The sequence below is a fragment of the Tinamus guttatus genome, unplaced genomic scaffold, assembly GCF_059628265.1.
Source record: "Tinamus guttatus ecotype Peru unplaced genomic scaffold, ASM5962826v1 Tinamus_guttatus_pri_ptg000125l, whole genome shotgun sequence".
In the NCBI taxonomy this organism is placed as follows: Eukaryota; Metazoa; Chordata; class Aves; order Tinamiformes; family Tinamidae; genus Tinamus; species Tinamus guttatus.
Window position 1 is genome coordinate 6796093 of NW_028288659.1, and position 26630 is coordinate 6822722.

At 35.5% G+C, this 26630-nt stretch overlaps 1 protein-coding gene across 1 annotated transcript in view; it reads right to left on the minus strand.

Moving 5' to 3' along the window:
* The window catches only part of IGF1 (insulin like growth factor 1), a 42569-nt gene extending 18688 nt beyond the window's left edge, over positions 1-23881 (minus strand). The window contains exons 1-2 of the mRNA XM_010226657.2: positions 23626-23881; positions 19193-19349 (exon numbers count right to left, since the gene is read on the minus strand). Of these exons, the coding sequence (XP_010224959.1) occupies positions 19193-19349; positions 23626-23688 (220 nt within the window). The 5' untranslated portion in view covers positions 23689-23881. The remainder of the gene's footprint in view (positions 1-19192; positions 19350-23625) is intronic.
* Between the last annotated feature and the right edge of the window lie 2749 nt (positions 23882-26630).

The window sequence follows — 26630 nt, forward strand, 5'->3', positions numbered from 1 at the left end:
GTCAACAATTTTAAGGAGAAAGTATCCATGTCCTGTAGTTCAGCAGTCTTTTAACAGTTTCTAAAACAACTGAAACCATTTCCCTGTGACTGGTTATGTGCTAAACACCATTGGCCATTAAAGTAACAATACTAGAAATTGGCTGCAAAACACAGTGTTATGTGATATTTTAAGATATTGCTACTGATCTCCACAGCTTAAGCACTTAGGCTTTCTCCTGCTCTTTGTCAGCTTCAGCTTGGGAAATGTCACTGGAGTGACAGCTGGTGGAGTGAAGGTGAAGAGCAGAGATGAAGCATGGAAAAATCCTTGGAACATACTGCTATACTGTACAGAGAAAAGGTACTGGAAATATCAGAAACAATGCATGGCTTGTACAATCTGTGACATCTGCCTGGTATAGCAGAGTTTAGGACTGGGTGTAATTAAATATTTATGCATGATGGGTGGCGCATTTATCAGAACTCCTTTTCTTTCTTTGCTAATGCAGCAACGAGGAAGATTATCTTTTCCCCTACTCCAGGATGACGTCATTGCATTAGGTCTTTTGTGCTGATAAGCAGGACTTAGGAAAGGTTTATGTTCTTAGCACTAGAATGCAAAAATATATAATACTCATTTTAATATAGTAATTTCTAGCTCTTCTAACTTTTAATATTTATCTTGCAAGATCATTAGGAAATTCTGAAGTCATTTATCTTTGGTATGAAAGGAAAAGAGAGAGGTGATTTAAGGATAAATAGTCTCTCTGCTATAGTTTTCCTCTACCACGGTATCACATCTGGCAAGTATCTAGCATGTCTTTCAAGCTGATACACTCTAAAATTGCTAAGAAATGCAATACTTAAGAAGTCAAACATGCTGTTACCATTTTAGTACTCAAGCTGGTAATAATTATTGAGTACTGTATTTGTTTTCCTAATAGAGCAGACGTTCCTCATTTATTATTTCACATTGTAAATTTTCACATTTATACACCATACTGGCTAAAGATAAAATGTCAGTGATAGGACACTTGTTCTTTGTTTTTATTTGGAAGAAACCAGACATTATTGCACCATCTCTCATATCTTGCTCAGACTCATTTTGACTCATTTCTACAGAAATTGCTAAAATTGTTCCATGGACCACTCATTCACTATTGTCCCAGTCATCTGGCACAATCCTGTGAGGTTGTGTGTAATGGATGTAGAAGACAAAAGACTAAGGATTAGTTCTTCTGGATGGACTATAGAGCATGTAGAATAGCTCAAGCTGGAATCAGTAAAGGGCAGCCCAATCCCTACATGGCAATTCATGTTGTCTTATTGCACATGGGATACATGTAAATTTTCGAAAATAAAATAACTGTACAAAAGCAAACTAAATATCCCCAAAGACTATCATCAGCTAAGCAGCAGAACACAAAGTCTGCTAATCATATATGTAAATTACAACTATCTGATACCATAACATTTCTGTTGATACTCATGTCTGGAGCAGGTAGCATCACCTAAATTTTAGATTGTCTGGCACATTCTAATGTTAACCTGTTCCTAAAAGTTGTTTTAACTTCAGCCAACTTACCTGTTTTGGCTGCAGTTTGTGTGTATTTATGCATAGCATTCTTTTTGTCATTTTTGTTTGTTTGTTTGTAAAGGAATGGGAGTGAAAAAAACATAGTTAAAACAATTGAGTTGTTTCTGACAATAAGATTAGAAGCAATGTGATTTTGTCTGTATTAAAAAAATGAGTAGTAAAAGGTAACCACTTCTTCTCTGGAAAGGTTTTATGGAATAACCCACACACTTCCATGATGTGAAGAAGAATTTGGTGAAGACAAAAGGGAAATAATTTATTAGGCGGATATATGTATTTATCAGTATAATTCTCTGAAGAACCATGTTTCCACAACTGTTTTTATACCTCCCTCATGATAATGCCAAGAAATTGTCATCTGGCAACTCTTTTGTTAATTGGAATGGCTGCCATCTTTGTCACTGCTGGCATAACTGAACTAGCATCCTGATATTGACATTTTCCTATCTGAACAGGGAGCAAAAATTTCTCTTAAAGGCATTGGTTGTTGGGTTCTACGGAGGCTGAAGTAATGCAAAATGTGGCTACTTTGTGCTTCAATGGTTTAGTGAAGGTACTTTTAAAGGAAGAGACTGAAAGGAGCATCCGAGACCCTCTGAAAAGTGTTGTGTTTAGTGAATAAAGTTGAAGAGGCAAAGTAAAAAAAGAAAACAACAGAAAAAAAAACACAAGGGGGCTGCAGAAAATGAGGAGCAATGATCTTAGAAAACAAGGATCATATGATGGATACTGTGGAAACATTGAGAACTGAAGGATTGATTTATGATCCCAGCCTCAGAGCAGTTAATTTTGCTACTTCAATACAACAGACTTGTGGAGTTTTTATATTCCGCTTGATGTCAGCGGGAAGACAGAAACACAAACAGCATTAATTTCTTGTTTAATTCAAAATTCTGCAGAAATGTGAAGTAGTTGATGTAGTGGATTACAAATCAGATCCACAAATGATTTAGAAGCTGAAATCCCACAGATTCCTAGGTTTCAGCCAGGACTACAGACTGCTGCTTATGTAGCTACTACTGACATGCAAATGCTAGTAAACGTCCCAGCCAGATGCCATAAAAAAATGGATGCAACTTCATGTGCTGTGTTTGTGAGAGGAGAACTGTCCTTGAAACCTGGTTCAAACATGATTTACCCTCAAAAGAATCAAAGTCCTAGTTCAGGAAAGGTTGCTGCCAAACACTGAACCTCAATAGCAACTTTTAAATGTTCTGTCTTAAATTCTGTTTCCTTTTGGTACATCTTTTCCAGATGAATTTTTTCTGCCTCCCCTGTAACACTCTTCATGCTGCCAGTTCTCACCTTTTTATCCTCTACATGCAATTCTAATGACAAAAAAAGACTGTTTTTAAAAGAAATACAGGAGAGCATTTACTCCTTTAAATTAATAATGGCGATCTCAAAGCTCAGCCTCGGGGATTTTTTTTATAATGTTCCAGAAATGCTGGAAACCATTGAACAGAGTTTTTATTAAACTTGAAAGAACATGACTTTTCACTACCGGTTTTATCAAATCAAAATTGCTTAGCACTTTGGAAGAATATAGCTGTTATAGTTACTTAACATAGTGCTGACCTGGAAGTAACACATATTCTACTTACAGGGAGGTCCTGACTACAGGGAAGTTAACCTGCTGGAATATTGATAGAAGAGTAGCTAGGAAGAGAGCATGCAAAGCAAGTGGGCTTTTCCAGGAGATGACTGTATTGATTTATTGCCTCATCTCTGTGTTAGTGTTGGCAGAATGTTGTGGGGAATGAAAGGAAATTGCTTACTAGGCTGTATCATTTTATGGAAAGGATACAAGTAAGGTGGTATGAAAAGTGGAATGTGTAGGGAATTAAAGTGAGAGTACAATACTGTGTCACCAGCAGATGTCTGCTGGCCTTTACCATTTAACTAGGATGTTACAATTCAGTTGTTATGACACATCCAGGAAGAAGGGGAGAAAACAGGAGCTGGAGGCTCAGAGAAAATGAAATGATGATGACTCATAACTCACACCCCAAAGTAAAATAAAGACTGAAACACTGCACCAGGTTGATTAACAGAGCAGTCTGAAGCACACATGAAGACAGAGCTTGTAATTTACTGGAGCTCTGCAATAGTCTTCAGATGGAGAAAAGTATTAGAAAACTATCATCAAGGTGAAAGGCGAGCATGTTTAGAGATGAATTGCAAACTAAGCTTCTGTTTTTGCTATATTTCCCTTTTCAACATATTCTTTTTGTTCAAAATAGCATATATTAAGCCCCACATCTCTTTCTACTGAAATCAAAAGCACTGTCTTTCAGCGCCTAGAGGTGCTATTGCTTGACTTGTTTGGATAGAATTATTCCCATGTAACCTATGAATCCCGTGTCATATAGTTACAGTAGATAACGCGCTTTCGGGAGTGATCTACTTACCTCTCCATTTTTTTATATATAATTGTATAATATTGTTTATGAAAGTTTTGATGGGTTCTCTGCAATCATATGGCATACAATAATTTATAGTTTGAAAGCAGTAGGTAATTTTTATCCTTTATGTCAACTAGTATATTTTTATTGTATTTACTAAACTTTCTCTCAGTCTGATAGAGTATGACCTGCAATTTATCTTACCTGCAATTTATCTTACTTTTGGTAAAGTGTCATTTTGCTTAAAATTTTAACTAGTGGTGGAGCTACATATGGATGACCTTCTAAAAAAAGTAGGATTTGGATAGATGTGAATGGTTACCTGAATCCATGGATTTCAAAAGCATTTAAAAGGTGAATAAACATTGTTGCCTCATTTTCACACACGGTAAAAGTAAGACAAATACAGATAAAATGATTTTTTCAAGGTTATGTAAGTTAGTTACTGCCAGAGCTAGAAATAGCCATAGCCCTCCTAGCTATTTTATTCTTTATCCACTGCCTGTTTAAAAGAACACTCGCTAAAAGGTGAGAGAGGGCTTCCACCAATGAGGCTTCTCATGTTCAGAATTCCTATTTCTGGATTCATGGGATGTATACAAAGGGGCTGTGTTACCCATAATTGTGTATTACTGGACTTATCCGTTTCAACATGCCACTATTTCTTTTTATGACCGCAAAATTTATAAACAAATCTGTGTGTATGAGAACTTGATTAGCAACAAGAACATCATCTTGTGTGGCACGTCAGAAAATCAAGTGACTGTGTTTGGTGCTGTAAGTAATCCGCGTCCAGAATTCTTGTGTGCTTTAAGTGGCAATTATAAATGTTGAGTTTTAAAAGACTGGACAGTAATTTTGTTATTTCTCACCAGGGAAATTCAGGATGGTGTACTATGAGGCATATCATCCACTATCTCGTGAAAACGCAGCCTCATAACTCACTAAATAGCATGAAATCTAAGAGGCATAGTGAGTCTTTACTTCATAGTTTATATAGCTATACAGAAAACAGTATTAGTGATTCCTCAGTGGATTATGAAGAGGGTAATGGCTGCATTACCCCACTGCTGGTGACTGTGATTGCAGGAAGGGTCAGCCAGTCTGATGCAGCATCTCCGATTCACAGCTCCAAGATAGAATTGGTATTCTAGGACTGGTAACCTAAAACATGTTCCCTATCCCTGTGTTACTTGCAGCAAAGAATGCATGTTTCTTCTCTGTATTAGTTCCTGGCAATACTGAATTCTGTTTATTACCAGCCACCTTACAGTAGCATCTCCTCCTGCTCAGTGCTTTGCTCCTGCCCTGCATAGAACCTGCTGTGGAAGTTTTGCAGCTCACAGGTATGAGGTAATTCCTCTTGCTCCAATGAAAGCAGAAAGAAGCTAATTATTCTTTGGAAAGGTGTGTAGCTTTGAAAAAAGGGAGAGGAGGATTACACTCCCAGTTTCTTTAACATGCTCTTCTCTACTGCTTATAGTCATTGCACCCGACCTATACCATGCTAACTTGACCTGCCAGGTAGACCATTTGCTCAGCAGCCTCGGAGCTGTTTGTTGTACTGCATACATTTAGGAGGTCCAATCTATATCACCATCAGTTATACTGGTGATGAAACCTCTGCCTGTTTTCTGAATCCACTCTCCCAATGTTAGCATTGGCTTCCAAAGCTTTACGTTCTCTTTCCTCCTTCCAAAAAATATAAAGAACTTATATTTCAAAAGAAATCTCCTAAATTGTGCTGTATTTAACATCTGATATTATTGAAATTTTAAGCTGCTGAATGCATGTATAATGCATTTTAAAAAGTGACATTGCTATGGTTATGAGTTACACAACAACATGATGTCAGCCTTCTGATTGGAGTCATGGTATTTAGCAATGCCACTTGGACAGGAGAGTTCACACACAGAAGCCTGTCCAACAGTTCTAAGAATTTTATATCTTTGAAAGTATTCAATATATTTCTCTATGTGTTAAAGCAGTGGCCTTCCAAGTGCTTGTTTTTGTTTTCCAGAAATCTCAGTGAACTTGAGGTCATTGGATTGCTTGCTTTCTCACTGGCTGCGCTGAAATCAAGCAGCCGTCAGCTAAATTACTGTAGTTTAAATGTGTCTAAAATAAATTCAAAGCAGTATTTTAAAATAGCATTATGACTCTTTTAAAAATGGCACAAGGATGCAATACAGACTGAAAAGAGATGTGATTCAAAGAAAAGGTGAATTTTCTGTACGGATTCAAAATGAGAGATGATGGGACTTGTAGATTTCAACTGCGTACTTCAGACTCAATTTTTCTGTGATTATAGTTGTTTCCGCAAAAAGAATGGTCTCCTATTGAGGCAGAATTAGTTCACAGGTTCCTGGACAGCTTTCCATCTCCTGAGACTATAGGGAAGCAGTTAAATGAATACTTTTTCAAAAGATAACATATGCTAATAATATGAAAAGGAGAAGTTATCAGTTCTTTTGTCTGAAAAGTCTAGTTAAGGATGGTTAATACGGACTCAGCCCACAAAGTTTTATTTATCTGCCTAGGTTATTTAGAACAAATCTAACTTTTTTTTTTTTTTTCTGAGTGTGGCATACAAATGGTATGGAGAAAAACAGGAGAAAAAGAACGCAAATTGACATACATAGTGGGGTTTGTTGTTGTTGTAGAATAGTGTCCATTGCCAACAAACTGGGTAAGTGGAAAGCATTATTTTCAATATTTTTATACAGTGACTGTTGAGAAATGAGCCAAAGTTCTCTGCTAGCAGTCACATCACAAAATTATATTTGAACTATTTGACACCCTGTTGGTAGTTTCAATATAGCAGCCATGAGTGGATAAGCCTAAATTATGCGGTCATTGCTCAAGTTGGGACTTACTTATTCCAGCTGTAGGCCGAGCACCTATCATTGAGAGATGTTTACACAACCACAGGACATTGTGAACCCTGCAAACATATGTAAGGCCTTTCTATACCACATTTAATTAGCTCCTAAGTTAGCTGATAAAGGAAAATAAAAGATTTAGTATTTTTAGTATTGCTTTTAATCTGAATAGATCAAGAGATTTCTTTAAGTTAAAATTGCCAAAGATTCCCTATTGAATTCCGTTTATTACCAGCTACTTGTAGCATCTCTTCATGCTCAGTGCTTTGCTCCTGCCTACATAACACCTGCCTTGGAAGTTTTGCAGCTCACAGGAATGAGGTAATTCCTGTTGCTCCAATGAAAGCAGAAAGAAGCTAATAATTCTTTGGAAAGGTGTGTAGCTTTGAAGAAAAAGAGTGGAACATCAGAGTGGAAAAATTGCTTTTGATTGCAGCTCTTCTGTCAAAAGTGCTTTGGTAACTTATTTAGGATAGGGTGTATACTGAAGATGTTTTGAAATGAGCAGTCCATTTGCAGCCACATATTATAAAATCTCCTTTTGCCTTTTGGCTTCAATTTCTCGTGTGTAAAGCAACTTAACTATATTTCTAGGTTTAATTAGCTGACATTCGTATCCTATTTTTTAACCCATAGAGTATTAGCAGAAATCTTAAAATTACTTTGCAAAATGAATCTTTGCCATCTACAGTTGGATATGCAATTACTACGGCAAAAAGACTTATGAATGCTCTGAGAAAGGGGTAATTTCCTAAGAAATTGTAAGATATAATGTATTTGTCTGAGTGCTGCAGTCAAATACTTCAGTGATGAACACTCTAGAAGAGTTTACGAGAAAGATACCAATTCTTTACTGTCTGCAGTATTTGGAACTTAGAAATCAATAGAGCATGACATATTGAGACAATAAATATCTCAATGACTTGTTCCTTCTCCCAAGAAGCCTTCCTCTTTGGTAGGCTACAGATGAAATTTTTATTAAAAAGACTCTAGTCATTTAATGACAAACTATCATAATGTAAAATTGATTTGCCTGCGACTATATAAAGCAACAAAATTAGGGCTAGCATTGCCTATTCTTAAGAGATTCTTAGGTCCACCTAGGTTAATGAAAGACACAGTTTCAGTAACTAGATCTTTCATCAGGCGTTTAATTTATAGGTCCTTGCATTATTTGGAATCACACAAACTAATACTTTTGCACAAAACCTGAAGATTCTCTCACCTTTAACATTGCAATGCATTTAGAATTAATACAATTTCGGGTGCTAATTGCAATGGAGGCAGGTCCTATCAGTCTGTTCACATTATACATAAACCTCCAAAATAAAGTATCTTACGGACGTAACCCCTAAAAACTTTGGACGCATTTTTAGTTATACTTTTCAATGTAGAAGACAAATAAAACTATAAAATATTAATTATATCCAGCTTTCTGCAGTGATTTTTGGTTTTCTCTTGCTAAGTTTTCGTTGTTTATGATCTTTATTTAGGTTTTGACATCTTGCAAATGAGGTTAATGGAAAGGTAGCATTCACAGTCTTTATGAACCACTGTCTGTTCCAAAATGCCTCTTACAATATTTATTCAAATACAGACCTCATTATTTTTAGCTCACTTGGGAAATTATTAGCTTTCATCTGATGCCTCACACATTTATGCTGGAAGTAAGGAGATTTCATACTAAGCGTATTAGTATGTTTCACGTCAGAGAGGAAGCCAAGTCATTATGCCAATTCTTATCTTAAAGAGCTTTTAGTGGTGATAGATTTTCACAAGCACTCATTAAGGTCCATAAACAAAATTTTGAGGAATAGCTAAGGACCCTGACTCCTATTTCCAGAGATACTAAGGCTACTAAAAACATAGATACGGTATTGGGAACAATTTCCAAGGACTCTCTATCATTGATTTGAATGCAAATTAGGTACGTGATTGCTTTTGAAAATCTCTTGGGTGTCCATCTGTCTCTTCAGTGCCTAAACCTATTGAATATCTGCCCCGTATGACTTTAGGAGCCTCTTAGGTCTCACTGACTTTCCCTGAGACTTATACACATTTTTGGAAGTAGAATGACACCTCTAAAAAAACTAGGCCTCATTTATTTTTTTTAAATGTATACATCCGGCTGCCACAAAAGTTAGGCCAATTTAAGGCACTTCAGCTTTACTGAAGTCTGAAGAATTAGTATTTTCCAGTAGTTTATGCCATACATGATTGGTAAGTGTATGTGAAATACAAGAAGTACAATCCAAGCCCTTCATGCTGTTTTGAATGGACATGAAGAATGAGTGCATTTTTAATGTGTATTTAATTGTGCCTTCCGATTCAGGCACAAATAGTATCTGCTAATTGCACGAGAGAAACCCTCTTTGCTATATTTATAATACAGAGAGGAAAAATATTGGAAGTTCAGCTAGTAATTCTTTGAAAAAACAGATGACTGGTTAGAAACCAGTGGGAATGAAGTCAAGGGAAAATATTTGTGGCACAGTGATACTTATGGCCAAAATACCTAGGAAAATCAATGATAAGAGGTAATTATTTTCTCTAGTGAACATGGAGAATTCCTCAAATTAGCTCATATTATCCTCGGTGGATTGAGCCAAAGCCAGTTGCAGTTAACAGATAACCTTGGAAGAGCATCCATGGACTCTTGATTGGATGTGAAGCAGAAAAGCTCTTGGACAAGGCTGTGAATTTAGTAGCAATGATTGAATAGGTTCTTACTCTTTTCTCTTTCTTTATTAATATCCTAGAAAGAAAAATGAAAATTTAAATCTATTTTCACAGCTGTGACCTGTATCTGTTTAATTTCAGAGTATCAATTTATTTTTGAAAGGTCTACAAATAGTAAGACTATCACCAGTTAAAAATTCTGCTCATTTTGTTAGTTATCACCTTAGCGATATCAGAAAAAAATTGATTATTTTTATGGTATAATCCCTACTATTTCATAAACTAAAATGAATTCCCTATGTAACAAAAATTATAGTAGTTGACTTAAATCCATTACAGCTGTAATTGCATTATTTTATTACAATATTTTCAAAAAGAAATTTTACACAAAACCATACTATTATTTTTGAGTGGACCATGTTACATTTACTACTTCCCTTTTTGAAATTACTGTATCCTTAAATAGAAGTGAAATTCCACAAGTCTTTTAAAAATCAATCAATCATCCCTTTCGGTATCTCATGATAAACAACTCTGTCATATTTAGATGTCACTCTTTTTTTAAATTTTATTATTGTCTCCATTTCTTATAAAACTGGTGAGCCATGTATATTCATAGAGCTAGAAATGAATCAGTGTGAACAGTAATGTAAAAACCTAGCTTGGTATTTAGGCATGGGCAAGTGTACTTTTCTCATTATGCACGAATAAAAATATTAGGGAATGTTACTTATTATGGTGGGCATGTTACTTATTATGTCAGTATTCCATCTATTATATCAAGAAAAAAAAAGATAGATAGCCTTCCCCTTCTGCTTTTATTGTATCAGTATGGAGTCCATTATCCAACAGAATTCACATTTAGATTAAAGTCCTGGCAGCTCACAAAGAAGGTGACAGGAACAAGACTAAGTGGCGTTACTTCCACAGTGCACTGGGTCTTTGCTGAATTGTATTGTATCATGGCAGCTAGGATAAGCTTAGATTTGTTTTAATTTGAAATAAGACTGCATCCTTATGTCCACATGGGAGTTCACTGACATAGGGTTTGAAACAGATTCATCCCACCAAAATTTAAGTACTTAGGCACCAATTTAAGTGTCCAATTGCCATAGACTCCTTATGCAATCAGTGAAGAAAGAAAAATGTCCTAAGGGATATTCAGTATTTAAAGACACCTCTGAAAGTTTCTAATTCATTTTAGTGACTGTATTATGAGCTTGAATTAGTAGGCTCCTAGCTGAGATACCTGACTTAAGTGCCTAAAAGTAGATGGCATAAATCTGAACCACAGTCTCCTTGTGTGTATTGGATCAAACTCTGTTTAGTCTTCAACCAGTACAGGTCAGTTGGTATGTGAATAAAGGAATATGATACAAGCTCGTCACAGACTGTCTGTCTATAAAAGAACTGAATGTAGAAGTCTTTTTGTCTGAAAATAGGTGAAGGAAATAATACAATCATCAACGCAAAATGCAAGTGAAATTTTTTCTACTACATTTATCTTCCATATGAATCATGGAGGAATAACATCACTTATTTTGCCATGCACCTCTATCCTCCTTTGAAAAAAATTTGCACTTGAAAAAAAAAAGCATCACCACTTTTTTGATATTATTAAATCCTAATATGAATACTAAGTCCTAAATATATACTAATACTAAGTCCTAAATATAATGCAAATTGTTGTATTTTCATTCAGTGCCCATTGATTTAGAGTACAATGCCAGAATCAATTAGAAAAAGCTAGGAGCATTCCATAAGCAAATATGCATGGTGTTTAATCTTAGCTATATAATTCAGGAATAAATATGGCTTTTATTCAGGACATATATTTGCCAATAATACATCTGATTAAACTAGGAAAATTAGACATAGTATCAGTAGCTTGCTCCCAAATTACACAAGAAGAAATTAGATACATTTTCAGTAGCTTGCTCTCAAATCTCTTCAGTATATGAGTCACCAGATTCTTCCTGCCAAACTAAATATGTCTGTGAAAGGCTGGAAACTTTAATGGAAAGAAACATAAAACTTGAAATACGTAGGAAAAACTAAGTTTTTTTCATGGAAGACCTGTTGACTAGTAATTCAGGAATTCAGGGTTGTGGAAACGAATTATTGCCTTGTATTTTTCTACAGGACTTTCAAGGTATAATTCAATACCATACTAACCTAAAATAGATATTCTTATTATCTTTCATGTAACTTAATTAAGAATTATAAAACAAGTATAAAAAGTATAATAGAAATTGTATTAGAAGCTCTTATCTGGTCATTTTGATAGGGCTGACTGTTAAAAGAATATTTCAGTATAGTTATTGCAAGTCGGAAAAACAACTGCCTGCTCCAAACCATTATCACACAACCATCAAAGCTAGTTTAGAATGTGCTTATCTTTTCATGGCTACAGTCATAACTTCATCTTATTTACCACCTTTCAAGCAACTCTATGCTTCTACCTCTGTATTAGCCATACAATACTTAAAAATTCTTAAGAATTCAGGCTTGTTAGTGAAATACAGGTAGTGTGTGTTATATAAGCTTTCATCCACAGTATTAATAGGAGATGACTGAACATTCTGTCTAAGTCAAAACAATTTTCAGGAGTATTCACTTTAAAAGTTCCCATTTATAAGTGGCTTGGGGTGTTACTTAGGTGCTTTATATGTTTGGTAATGGAAATAGTTAATGAGTAGTGTTAGAATATTTTCTTTCTCGGCAGCCTGTTCTAGTGCTCTGTCACCCTCACAGTGAAGAAGATTTCCCACATGTTCAGATGGAACTTCCTGTGTTTCCGTTTGTGCCCGTTGCCTCTTGTCCCATCACTGGGCACCACTGTGAATTTTGCCCCATCCTCTTTACACTCTCCCCTCAAATACACATTGACAAGATTGCCCTTAGACTGAACAGCCTCAGTTCTCCAAGCCTTTCCTCATATGCGAGATCAGTCTTTGTAAGCCTCTGCTGGACTTGCTCCAGTATCTCCCTGTCTTCCGTACTGGTGAGCCCAGAACTGAACCCGGTACTCCTGATGTGGCTGAGGGGGAGAATGCTCGACCTGCTGGCAATGCTTTTGCTAATGCAACTTCGGGCTGTTTCAACTGTTCATTATTCCTTTTAATATGTTATCATATTTTTGAACAATTGAACTTGTATCTCAGGGAAATGTTTACATTTAGATATTGTTAAAATACATTTTAAAGTTCATTATTGTCCAGCAAAGCTCTAAAATGAACTCTTGCTTTTTGGTGATGAGAGGGTTTGAAACAGCTGCATAGTATTTGAAGCACAGAGTAAGCTTTAGAGAAATGGCTATATGAATTTATTTCTTTGAATGAATACTCCATATAGATGGCTGTAGATGCTGAAGTAAATAAAACAGAAGGTTTTAATTAAGAGACTGCGTGGGTCCTGTCAATTGAATAATTAACTTTGTGAGTTTTGCTGCTGTTGATCAGATATTACAAAGCCATTACTAATTTCAGGACAAAGGAAAGAGACCATATGCAAAGGTTTGGGCCAACTGTATTAAGAAAATGCCAGAACTGATATCAGTGAAGGGTTTTTCTTGGTATTTAAAGTTCAGTGAAAAAGAATAAGAGTCAACCATGCCAAGAATTAATGCTGATCTTGCCAAGAGCTTCTTTAAGTGAATTTAGTCAACGTGAAACTAAACAATGCATTAAATATCTATATACTTACTGCAATTAAGTACTCAGGCATCAAATGACAGCTTTTTGATAAATTCAGAATTTGCTCTAGTGCACAGATAACAGCAAACATCACAGAAAGCCTTCTCTCAGGTCAAACAGATTACATGGTGCATATAAATTGAACTTATAAAGAAATTGTATTCATTTGGTTTTGGTAGAGGGAACTTTTGATTAATGATTTGCTCCAAATCTCTTCATTATTATCATTACTACTGTGGTCCCACCTAAGGAGGAGCAAACTGGTTGGAAAACTATCAAAACCTTGGGGACAAGATAAGTAGTTGTAGAAGGGAGTTGTTTTAGAGTCCAACTTCAGTCTGTTTCATGGGCTAAGTTTTCCCAGGCTCCCTCTCTAGTCCATGGAGATAAACAGGCTTTTCTAGAAGATGATTCAGGAGCCTAGCATGGTGCCTGAAGCATCCTCTGGAGGAACTTCACTCTCCACGATTAGAGGTATCTTAGGAATATTAACCTTGACAGATTAAGGTAAGCTTTTATGTGCATTCCCTCGCCCTTCTTAACGTGTTAAAAAAAAAAAAAGTGCAAAATTCATTCAGACTGGCTTATTTTTGAAGAATTTCCTTGATGATTTCTACAAAGGGCAGCAGTGCATGCTGTTCTGTTTTTTATCAGGTACTATTGATTATGTATTGATTTCACTCCTGAAGCCACAAGAGTCCTTTGTTTTACTGAGATGTATCAGTCACCGGGTCAACAGTTCTGAGCAAGGACCCCAGAGACCTTTTGCACCTACACTAGCTTTCTGTTACAGGTAGATTTTCAGGAAGAAGTAAGGAACCTGCAGATAAATGCGGAGAAATACAGTCAAGTTTCTCCTTGCTATGGAGTTCGACTTAAATGGGGCATGTAGTCAGAACAAGAAACTGAAAACCAATCTTCTAGTTTGAGTGTGGACATAGCCAAGTTGACCAGAATTTCCTCTCAAAGTTTTGCACTAACATCATAGGCCACCTCAGCTTCTCAGCATTCCTTTCCTGGGCTTATAATATAACATTGCTTTCAGTCAGGGACACACAGAGGAGCTGATGACTCATAGTCCCTACAGGTATGAAGTAGTTAAAGAACTGAATGCAATTCCTTCTATTGTAATTATGTTGATAGATTTGACAGGCCTGGAAACCTTAAAAACATCTTAAAAGCAGACTTCCTGATGTAAACGAGAAGCTGTTAAACTAAAAGGGAACGGAAGAAGCAAAACACAATTGCATGCTGCTAAGCTCTTAATTTCCTCCTCTATAAGGCAGCAATTCCTCCATTTATACTTTGGATCTACAAAGCAATGAGATATGATGACAGATCTGATATTACCCAAAATTTGTCTCTTCCTCATTTTTTGGTGATTATAACCCAATATTCTTATGCTGCTCAGAGTTGAGGATATTGCTAAGGATGGTTCTGATGATAGTCTTAGTGGCAAAAATAAGCTGTAAAAATTTGTAATGATTCTCCACAAAGTATTTGACACATGGATCGTTAGGGCTGTATACTAGTTAAGCCTTTTTCTGTTGTAGGATTCATTCTTGGGTATGAGGAAGCATATACTAGGTCATTCTCTGTGCCCTGAAGAGTATCAGTCACTGTGTCAGGTCTCTAAATTTGACTCCTTGTGTTCTGTGCAAGTGATGCTTCAGAAGATTCATTTAAGATTGACAGCTCTTTTTTTTTTTTTTTAACTGAAAAAAGGTTTTATAAATTAATGAAATTGATACCCTGTACCGTGATCTCAGATACTGATTGCCATCTAATTTATGCTTTAGAAACTGGAATGAGCCAAACAGTGTATGGACACCTATAATAAGGCTATTTTTCTATTGGCACTCACTTGTTTTGTTAACTGAATTAGTGTCTGTTTATTGGAAAAGGAAGGCAGCTGGATCAAAAAGAAGATAGCATTTTTTCTATAGAGCAAATTTGCAATTGCTCTCCTTATTCGTGTTCCTGAGTCCTCAAGACATAGCATGAGCTAAAATAGTCCATCCAACTCAGCTGGTATGAAGAAAATGAAACAGTCTCCCTTTCTGAGTAATCTACAAAGTAAATCTTCTGATAGGGCTAGAGCATTTCAAGCAAAAATTTCCCCCTTCCAGGCTAATACTTCTGTAAGTGTCTCGTAACTTGCCCTTTTAGTCTTACCTACAGTTTCTGCCCCCAGCATTGTTTTGTAGTGGCATGATAGACATTTCTAGACATTAACAGTCAGTTGAACATGGCAGGCTTCAAGACTGTTAAACCTAGATTTTTTGAAACTGGAGAAGGATTGACTGAAGATAGTTGCATCAAACTAGAGCTTGTTTTCTTCCAGAGGTTCATTTTTAAGGCATAGAAAACTGGCCAGATTCCTGCTTTGTTGGCTTCTCCTAACATAGCACAGCAGGTACTTCAGTAGCAGAAATTATGCTGAAGAAAAACATAAGTTGCTAAATACAAGGTGACAAGGTGGCCACAACTTTATCTGCACTGGTGAATCATGGGAGACTAAAAGCTGTCCAAGGAGTAGCCAGTGCTGGCTGGGATTATATGTAACCGGGGGAAAAAGCAGATGCACAGGTACTGGGGTTCTTGTGGCATCACCCCCTAAAAAAAAAAAAAAAAAAAAAAAAAAAAGAAAGAAAAGAAAAAAAAAGCTCTTTGCCAGTCTACCTCAAAGAAAGAAAGTTTTAGAAAATGCTTCTGACTTTCTCTTGAGGTCAATATTTTTCTCTGTGTGTGGTAAGTAGTTGGTGTGTCCTTTCAAAAGCTGTGAAGAATTTCCTTTTATAACTAGGAAGTCAGTTTTTGCAAGCAGCATAAGCTAGATAAAGGATTTTTTTCCCATTTCTAGCTGTAGCTAGCCTTGTGGTTGTAGAATGCAGAGTTTCAGCAGAAAGTAACACAATTCTTCTATCTTCATTTCCACCCACAACTCCCAAGGAATATTTAGAAGTTTTGACCTTGAATCTGAACCAGGAGTTCCACCTCAGTCAAAAGATATTCTTTATATTTGAAGTCTCTAGTGAAATACAGCGTGATGGAAGAATAAAACTTCCCTCACAATTATTTCCTGAGCAAATTAAAGGCAAACATAACCCCAGATTATACTTTTTATAAAGGAACCAGAATGTGAGAATAGGAGGCTTACAATACAATTGAAACTGACAATCGTTTCACAGTAAAAGAAAAATAGTTCACTGGATTTTTACCTCTGTAAATGATATGGCCTTCTTTAAAAGTACGGTGAAATGGAATAGCATTTTAAACAATAACATGTTGCAATATAATATTTGATATGAGGTTCAAGATCTCAGGATATTTTAAAAGTGTTACTGGACTTACTTTTTCCTATGGTTTTATATTTTACATTAAATGCCAACAAATAACAGTAGACTAAGACAGATTAAATTGCTCATGAATCACAAGTTGAGTCACATATGGAATGCACATTACTTAGCACCCAAGGTCCATGCATTAACTGCATAAAATTCCAGTGAATGTTTAAACTGCATTTTGCTGACTGCAATTACAACAGTTCAAGCCTTTCTGAAATCAGGTGATCGTTGATTAATAAACCCTTGATGAGACTACAAAACAGAAACAACTGTGATCAGACAGAGGATTCCTAGGATGCTGAATGAACTTGGGACAATTTATGAGTTCTTGCTTATGGTTAGTTTTCATACAGTGGGGTCAACAGTTAAATTAATTTTAGGTAAAAACTGAAAATGTAAGCAAACGACAAAGAAAAACAGACAAGGAGTCTATACTGATGGCAGACACAAGTCAAGACTACAGAGGTGATGAGCTCATTTAAAACTTCCAGAATCCATGTTTTTATTTTTAAATAAGGCTATTCTAGTTTAGGGAATGTAGAAATTTGGAACAGACTGTTTAACTTGAAAATAACTTAGGTTTTGAAATCAAGCTCATTTATTGCTGGTGGCTAGCAAGTTATACAGTTTTTTGTACCTTGAGGAAAACAAAGAAGACATGTAACTCCAGGTATGATTTAGAGTTCCAGCCAATGTCATTTGGTAAGCAATTGTGATAATTCCACGCACAAGTAGCAAACATTGTACCAAAGAGAAATAACAGAAAATATGTTTAAGATTAGCAAAAACAGTAGCACAGTCAAAAAAAAAAAAAAAAGGTTGCTACACTGTGCTAAGGATATAGCTTATTGTCTCATTTTTTTCTGGTGTAGGAACACGGAACAAGAAAGGGAGATGACTGACTATCTTTTCATCCATGCCAGCCATATAAAAGAAAGTATTTGCATGGCACTGAAATAACCCCTTAAGTGTAACTCAGCTGCTGCTGAATATAACAGATTTTAGTGTTCAAATGAACATCAGATAATCGTTGGAAACATACAAAGTTCCTGAAGAGAGATCCCAATATTTTAGTATTATTAAGCACCAGCATGCTAAGTTAAACAATGCTCTAGATTGGATTAGCGATAGGTGAACTATTAAATACAGAATTAAGGGTTCTCTAATGAACTACTGAGCATATATGAAACTAAGTCTCTGAATTTCAGAAGAATGAAGTTGAATGGAAAGTGCCAAAAAGATAGTGAAAAGGACAGCAACTTGCATGTAGAGGAAATCTAGCCATCAAAATCTAGGTTTCATCAAAATAAAGATGCAAAAGTGTGGATTTCTGTGATTCTATTTTATAGCAAGCAAAGAAAAAATCCTTCTCCATGAATAAAAATGAAAAGGGATAGCAGAAGGAGAACCCAATCAGAAAAACAAAAATGATATCTTAGAAGGCAAGAATTATTGAGATTAAAAGAGCATTACAAATGTTTTTAAAATATTAGACATTACAGAAAGGAAACCCTTAAAACACAGAAATAAATAGAAAAGAACCTTTAGATAAATATTTGTCTTTATAGCCTCACTAGCCTGATCTTTTCTTAGTTACATTCCTTTTTAGAAAGACAACTGAGGGCATAAAAGAAAGGTAACTTCAAACAACCTGGGACACATTATTATACAGGGTAAACACTAGCTTCAGAGGCTCTCATCACACAAGTTCTTGCATGTTTTAAAGCGTCTTAAAGAATGAATATATTCCCACCTAAAAGCTTCATTAACTTTATGGTATTTGAGTAGCAAATAGTTGAAAATTAGAAATAGAGTTCTATTATTTACATGTTCTGTACTTCTTGATCTTGACACCGCTTGTAAGAACGTACTAAGATAAAAGAGTTAATTCATCTAATTGCTCCAACTTTGCACAATTTAAAACACAGCAAAGGAAAAACATTGTTATGTTCACACCCAGAGTGCAGGTCTTGCTCTAAAATGTTGTTCAAATACTAATATATTCGTGCGGTTACAGACTTAATTTTGTCTATTTTCTGCTCTGGGATTATTCCTTATTATCTCACCATGAATGAATCTTCCTTCACCTGTGCTTAACTGATGTAGTATGTGGACACTTGGATGCTGTAACATTCTACTTGCTGTCTTCCAGATTTTCTTTTTTCAAAACAGATGTTGAATCTTATTGTGTTTTTAATATGATACAATGTGTACTTAAGCTGTTTACAAGTAGTCTGACATAATAGGTACATACAGTACTGCCACATGAATATCTTGGGTCTAAGCATGTCCAGTCATTCCCTTAATTTTAGTGTTGGGCCAGGAGAAAGTTGTAGTAGAGCAGGTGGAATAGTGGGAAATAGTTAAAAATAATGCCATATTGGAAAAGGAAAATTCATTAAAACTTTGGAGAGGCTGAACACAGGCACAACTCTCTGATTTGCTAGGACTTCCTTTTCACTGAAAATATGGACGTCTTAGAGAAACAATAGTAGTAATGCTTTGAAGCCTAGTTTAATTATTTTTTGCACTTGCTTAGAGCAGTTGCAAAGCCCAAGTCTACAAGGAGAAGTTTAGCAGTTATATGAAAGAAAGAGTTGACTTACTGAAGTAAAAGCCTCTGTCTCCACATACGAACTGAAGAGCATCAACCAGCTCAGCACCACAAAGCGTCTCTGGGCCAGCAGCAGCAGAACTGGTTAAGGTAAGCAAACACAGGCCAAGGTAGAAGAAATGAATGTAGGACACAGTGTGCATCTTCACCTGCCAAAGAAGCAAGAGTACTGTGTCAGAGTTTCCCAGCAGAGTCCTAAATAAAATGAGATACTGCACCCTTGTGAGCTGAGAATGCGTGCATAGTGTAATTTGTTAAACAAGAATAACCACAACATCAGGAAAGGTCTCACAGTAATATTGCAACTCTACATATTCCATACATTTTGTAAACTGACGACTCCTCTAGTGAATATTCTCGTTCACATGTAGTTAAGGAACCTCCTAGAAGCGGATCATGATTTATAATTCTTACTTGGAAAGGCCAGCATGGTTAGGGTTAGGAACACTAGACAACCTTGAATTGTTTTGTCTGAGAACAGGCAGGCTAAGAGGGACTTAGCAGCATGACTACTGTCTGCTAATGCACTGAGAAAATTAGAGGTTACATATGACAGAGAAGAGCTGTTTAAACCCAAAACACTTGGAAACAGATGGACAAAACCAAAAAAGCTTTAAAGTAGAGCTTGATAAAGTTATGGTGCAGTTGATGTGGCACCTTCCAAAGTAGGGGACCAAATTCATTGATTCAGGAATTTCCTTCTAGCCTTCTGTTCCTAGGGAGATAACAATTGGAAGAATTCAAGAAATTAAAAGGATGTCTAGTAAGAGTGGTAATGATTTGCATTTGTGTTTAGTGAAAGTATGACTCACTGATCTCTGTTACATTCATTTAGTTCAGATAATGTTTGTTTTCTTTCTTACATTTGGTATACAAACTATTTTTTTCTCGGACATACGATTAAAGAAGGACCAGTTCTAGGGGTATAAATCTGAACTGTTCTGCTTGTCTGTTTCCTTTTTTTTTTGTCTATTTATATCAATTGACATTATGACCAATATGTCAAAGAAGACAGCATTTTTGTTGAATACTGTTATTAAGGTAGTAGGAAAACATCTATGTTGCATAGTAGAGCAGTGAGGCAGGGGCCGAATGAATATTTTGACCTGTTTAGTAGACCACTTAACAAAAATGTTAGTTTCAAAGGATAGAAATCTACATACAATTTGATTCCGTTTCAAGGAAAAGGCTAGTACTCCTGCCAGGTGAGAAGTTACAAATCCTTCTTACATGTACAATTAGCCTTGGCTTAAAGCTGGTTTTTTATTAGTAGACAAGTACAAGTAATCAGAGTAAAGTGAGTAAAAATCAGAGTAAAAGTCTTCCCTCATGTTTCTCTCAAGGTTTCAGGGGCCATTCCATCATATTTTTCATTGAACTTTTGAAAATGATGAAATTTTTTGTTATCTACTCATACTGGATCTGAGCCACTGTGATACTGAGCCTTTTCTAGTTTAAGTCAATAATTTTTAAGAATGCCTTTTTTTTCTTGCCAAGGGACCTTAGCACCTTGTGGATAAGTCCCCCACTTCAACTTGAATCAGAGCTGAATAGGATAAAAATCAGTAAATAAGTAAGAATATATTGCCTCCCCCACCTTTTTATTTCTTTTTTTCTGATCATACTTCTACTGTGAAATAATGAGCAAATCTGAATCCCATGATATATCATAAAGAGATAGAATAATCATTTTCCCATTCACAGGAGTCTTTAGCCAACTTTACAATGGAAAAGCCAACAAGCATTAATGCATGGACATGACTTCAGTGGCACATGGAGGAAGATCAGATTATAAATGAATGATGATAACATAAGGCATTATTTCCTGTAATATTTCCATATTTTAACAACATCACTTTCTTTTTTCCCTTGCCATATTTTTGATTTTCTAAGATGAATGTGATGCACCTGCAGTTTAAGATGGTTGCTGGTTCCTAGCTCTGAAGAGGTAAAGCAGAAAGCTGTTTGACACACAGCCTCAGGAGGCTAGAAAAACATTATAAATGTAAGAACATTATGTATTTAACAGTTTGTTCTTGTATAACATTTGAGCCAGAAATAAACATAAATCTTAGACATTTAACAATTTTGTATTTTTTTTAGACTTTTCAGCTGGGTTACATTTTAAGATAAATATCAGCACTGAACTAGGACAAGACAGATTCTCCACTGTTTTTCCTTTAGTGGAAGCCAAAAAAACTGCACAGTATAAACCACAGAGAATTTCTACACTTTATCCCCAAATTTAAAAACAGTTAAGAACTTGCAAACGAGTAAAAACTTTGGGGAGAAGAGACTCATATGTTTCTAGGGTCCAATTAATTATATACATATTTTTAAAATAAGTGCTGTTTCATCAAAGCTAATGCCAAAACATGAATTAAGACTTTAGCTTTACTTCATCATTTTAATTAAATGTAACACTAGCTAATTCAATATCTTAGTGATAAAATCAAAGTTCCCATTCAAGTCTGAGGGGAATATTCTTAAGAAAATACAAAGATGTAACCCAATATGGCCTCAGGTACTTTACAAACAGATAAGGTGCTTATAGTGTCCCCACTTTGCCTAGAAAGTTGAGAGTTTAAAAAAAAAATGCATTGGCATGTGGGTGGGGTTTACTGAAGCATCTAATTACATTTGGAAATTGAATACAGGTTCAGGATGAGCCTGGTTAAGCACTTCTTTTAGTTGCATAGAATGACTGACCATATTTTCACAGCTGGAATTTCCTCTTTTTTTTAGTAAAATAACCAGCTTTTGCTGCATTCCTCTTTTAATAGTACAGAAGAGTGGCACCACAAAAGAATGTCACATATGAACACTCGATATTTCTTTTACGTCTTAAGTTTTCTTTGTAAGTACCCTTATTCTAACAAACTCTTGAGTTGGCACAAGTTGTACATAAGAATTCTTCACATGCTTGGTCACTGTTTAATAGCATTTACAGTAATTATAAATATCTTGAACAGTGTTTTCATGGAAAATACATGCTATAGAAAAGAGCTTGTTTAAAATTACATTTAAAATATAGCTGTTGGATCAAATTACCAAGCCATAGTAGAGTTAGAAGTATGTAATTACTATGCAATAAAAGTATTCTCTGGTTATTATTATGTAAATAAAGCATACATACTTTGGAATGGATCAAACTTTACATACTGTTGATTTTGATTAAAGAATCTGGCATTTATCCTAGCCTTATGTAGATCAATATGTTCCATTTGATTTTAAGGAATCTGGGCATTCTGCACCAGCTGAGGAATTATCATACTAATTTTAATGTCACTTAATGCCTTGCTCAACACTTTAAAAACAAAGGTATCTTCACCATTCAAGAATATTGCAAGAGATGCCCATTTGCACATTAAGAGTATAGTTTCATCCATTGCAATTGCAAGCATGTTTTTTTGGATCACATTAAAGAATGGGATGCATGTGCTTAAGTGTCAGACAGTATAAACAAAAATTCATTAGGCCTTAGGCAATTAGACCTGGAGAATTGTCAGCTGCAAAGCAGTGTGCTTGCAATCACTACAAAGAGAGAAAGAAAGAAAAAAAAAGAGTTCTTGAAGGATATAGTTTTGCTGATAGTGGAAACTTGACCTAGGGCCAATTGACAGAAAGAGAGGTCAATGCACCTACTGAAGCCAAATTTATCTGAAGAGAATTTCTATTAGTAAGTAGAAATTTTAGTATCACAGCATGAAACTTAACACGAAAACTTTCCTGAAACAGCCCTCCTTGCAAGGGGAAAACTTGGAGAAAAAAATATAGGATAAATTCCATTTTCTTAATGTACAATTGCTTAAGCCATACAAATATGCAAGGTCAGCAAGAGTTGCAGCTGTGTTCTAATGTAGAAAACAAACTGAACTTCACATTTACTTTTAATACATGAAAGTAAAAAAAATAAGTAAATGCAACAATGCTGCCAGAAAATTGCTGCAATGACAACATGCCTTAAAAGTTTCAATGTGAAAGTATGAACATTTTATCTGTAACTGTGCATTTAAAACTACAGAAACTTAACATGTGTATAAAGCCCACATTCCTATAAAAACCTGCACCTGCAGAAAAGATCTAAAAGTTCTTGTTTTCAGAAGCATTAATTAACAATATAGACAATGATGTAATTGGACCCTTTAGTAATGACATAACTGAAATACGTAAAGTTCCCTGAATAGAAGTGAAATTTAAGACATGTATCTGCAATAGTTTACCCTTACAGTTATCTAGGTAATTGCAACTATTACATACAGCCATTTTCCAGATCACATAAAATTGCATGTTCAGCAATTTATAAATAATTCTCAGTTCTAAAATAATGTTATTGAAAAGTGCACAATACTCTCCAAACCAGAAGCAGACAATACACAGTAAAATAAAACTCAAAAATGATTTGAAATAGTAATAAAGATTTACCTTCAAGAAATCACAAAAGCAGCACTTAACTAATTGTGTTGAAAGACTGTTGATTTTTTCCATTGCTTCTTAAAAGTGCAAAGTCTGGAAATGAATTTGTTAGCAGTAATGATGAGAAAAAAGAAATCCAGAGAGATGTGAGATGTTGAGAGCAATGTCACATTTCAATATTGAGGACTTTATTCCATTGCGCAGGCTCTATCTGCTCTGATTTTAGCAGTGACAGTGAGATTTAGCAAACAGAAGAGGGATTTAGAGAAAATCCTCACATTTATCTACATTACACAGACACTGTAGACAGGAAACAGCTGGGGGAGCATTTGCCTTCTCTCTCTCTCCCTCTTCTGGCAAAGTTACCGAGTAAGGACTTTTTTGGGCATGGTGACAAATAACATCATACCTTTGCATTTTAAAACTAGAGCACAGAAGCATATTTTTTTCCCTTTAAAAGAATGTGCATTAGTGACTGAGGGGTTAGCAGACAAAAAAGCTTATGCTGCCATGAAAAATAAGAAAATGTATTCTAGTTAACTTTCAGATGACTGTGTATATCTGCATGTCTCTGTGTGTGTATTTAAAATACATGCAAATATATGCATATAAGGTATTGTTAGTATATATGTGTACCTGCATATTCATGTACACATATTTTATTTATGCATAGAGACACAGGCATTTTATTTATGTAATACAGAGAGACACGCAGCTTCCCATTTTCTTATGCATGTTTACATTATTGAACTTGGCACACCTATATGCTGAGTAACAATTAAAAGCTCCATCCTTCTGTGCTATTAACCCTGAAATGGCACTTTTTAATTTGCTAAAAAATAAAAGGGTTGTTGAACATTACTTGTAAATAGGACAAAATAGCTTCATGATCCTTTAGCAACCACACTGGAGAAATATCATTTCTCAGAATCTACAGTGCTATGAATATAGTAATACAAGTAGCCTAGTTTGGGGGACTGTTCCATGACTTTAAACTTAAATGTTCCATTATAATTATAAAGTGATTTTCACTTTTTTTATCAGCAATCTTCCTAATTATTCTTGATAATTTAAATGACACTGGGAGAAAGAGAATTCAACTTTGCTTGTTCTGTAATACCTAAGTTTTGCCTTTTTATTTTTCCTCAATTATGAGCATATTATAAATAACACCAGCTGGCCAGCAACATGCTCTCACGGGTTATGATGTCATTCAAATCCCTCAACTGTGTTAGTGGCTTGCAATGCGCTCCAAGCCAGCTGTTTTTCTATTTATAATGTATGCTTGCATTTCAATACTTAGCCATTGAGAATAAAGTTGTGATGCCATTTTATAGATACAATTTGTACTTGTTACCCTTTCATTTTGAAAGGTGGCGAAGTAGATGATTAAACCAGACTACAACTCCAGAGACCAAATACATGTCAGAAACAGTGCATAATTTCTATAAAAACTGTTTCAGAACATTGCATTTTGTCCCTGTCCCTTTCCATGATAGTTACATGTGGAGGTGCTAGCTGTACTTTGGTTATCGAAAATGACAATTGAGATCACATTGACCCAGATCCATTCTCAGTTTTCAAGTCCACCTTGAACTGTATGGTACTTGCCAGGCAGAAAGGACGCATTTAATTTAAATGGCTAATACTCTGTTCTGTGTAGTCTTAAATGGTGTATGGTTAGCTAAGCTGATTACTCTTTGGAAAGGATTTCTTTCTCCTAATGTAGTACGATGGCAAAAACACTGCAGGGGGGAGTTGAGGTAAGGTTGTTTAGTTCAAGTATTACTTATATTTAAAGTGTATTCTAATCATTTATATTGCAGAAAGGGTATTTTAGTATCTTGGTATATTTTGTTCTTCCCTTTCGGTTTCAGAGATCTGAATGGTGACATGATTCTGCTCATAACTTGACCTACCTTGCTATAATGCATAGTGTATTTATCACTTATTTGACCAGCCTGCTGGATGAATTATGGAAGAGAAGCGATCAAAGCTCTGATTGCCTGTATTTCTGATTCTTACAGGACTACAGATGATATGTGCATTTCCTCTTTTTCTCACAGAATTAATTCATTGATTACTCTCTTCCCTCAGCTCAGATTCAAACCATTTTTACTTCCTCACTGCTTGCTTTCTCCTAGGTTTTATAAGACCTAGCAAGAGCAGCAAAAGCAGTAAGAGTAGCATAAAGATCATCCATGGCATCACATGGTCACAAAGGCATCCATGGTCACAAAAGAATCATGAGCCATTTGAACTCTGTATACTTATTCCACCCATCAAGGCTAAATTTCCTATGCACTTCACTTCTTTCCATAAGCTCTTGGTTTAAAGTGGTATTGTGAAAAGGCAGTAAGGTGGGATAGACTCCAGAGGTTTTTTTTTTTTTTGATAGTTACTTGTTTGAACTTAAACACTGTAGTGCCTTTCCTCACTGTCAAATTCGTCTTTTTTTTCCTATTAAAATAAGTATTCCTCAGGATATATTTATCTGGGAATTGCTCTTTTCCCTCTTTGATGGTCAGAGCAGTACAGCACTCTCCTAGCTAGTGGACATGTGTCCATTTCTTCCTCACTAATTATGCCTTTGTTGCTAACTGTGTTCTTTGATAATGACACTTTTCAACCTATGTAGAATAAAGCATTGTTACCTGTGCCCCATTGAATAAATGCACTTGTAAACTACAGAGTTTCTGAAAGCCATAAAAATATCCATAAAAAATGTCCAGGTCAGAAGTACTTATTTAACTAGAGTGTGCATATTTGTTCTAATTTGCAAGATGATGGTGTGAGTATCCTTGACATGTTATAACACTCATGCACTGTTATGCTCATTTGTCAGTTTCTTTTCAATGAGAATTCCATTTTATGCAAGAGGAACTCTTACCTAAACATTTATTGATGAAATCCTTTAAATTCTTCCTAAAAAGGTAGCAAACTTACCATAATGCCTGAAAAATCTGAGCTGTAAGAAGGAACCAGTGCGCTGTCTATTGAATCACAGATACCTA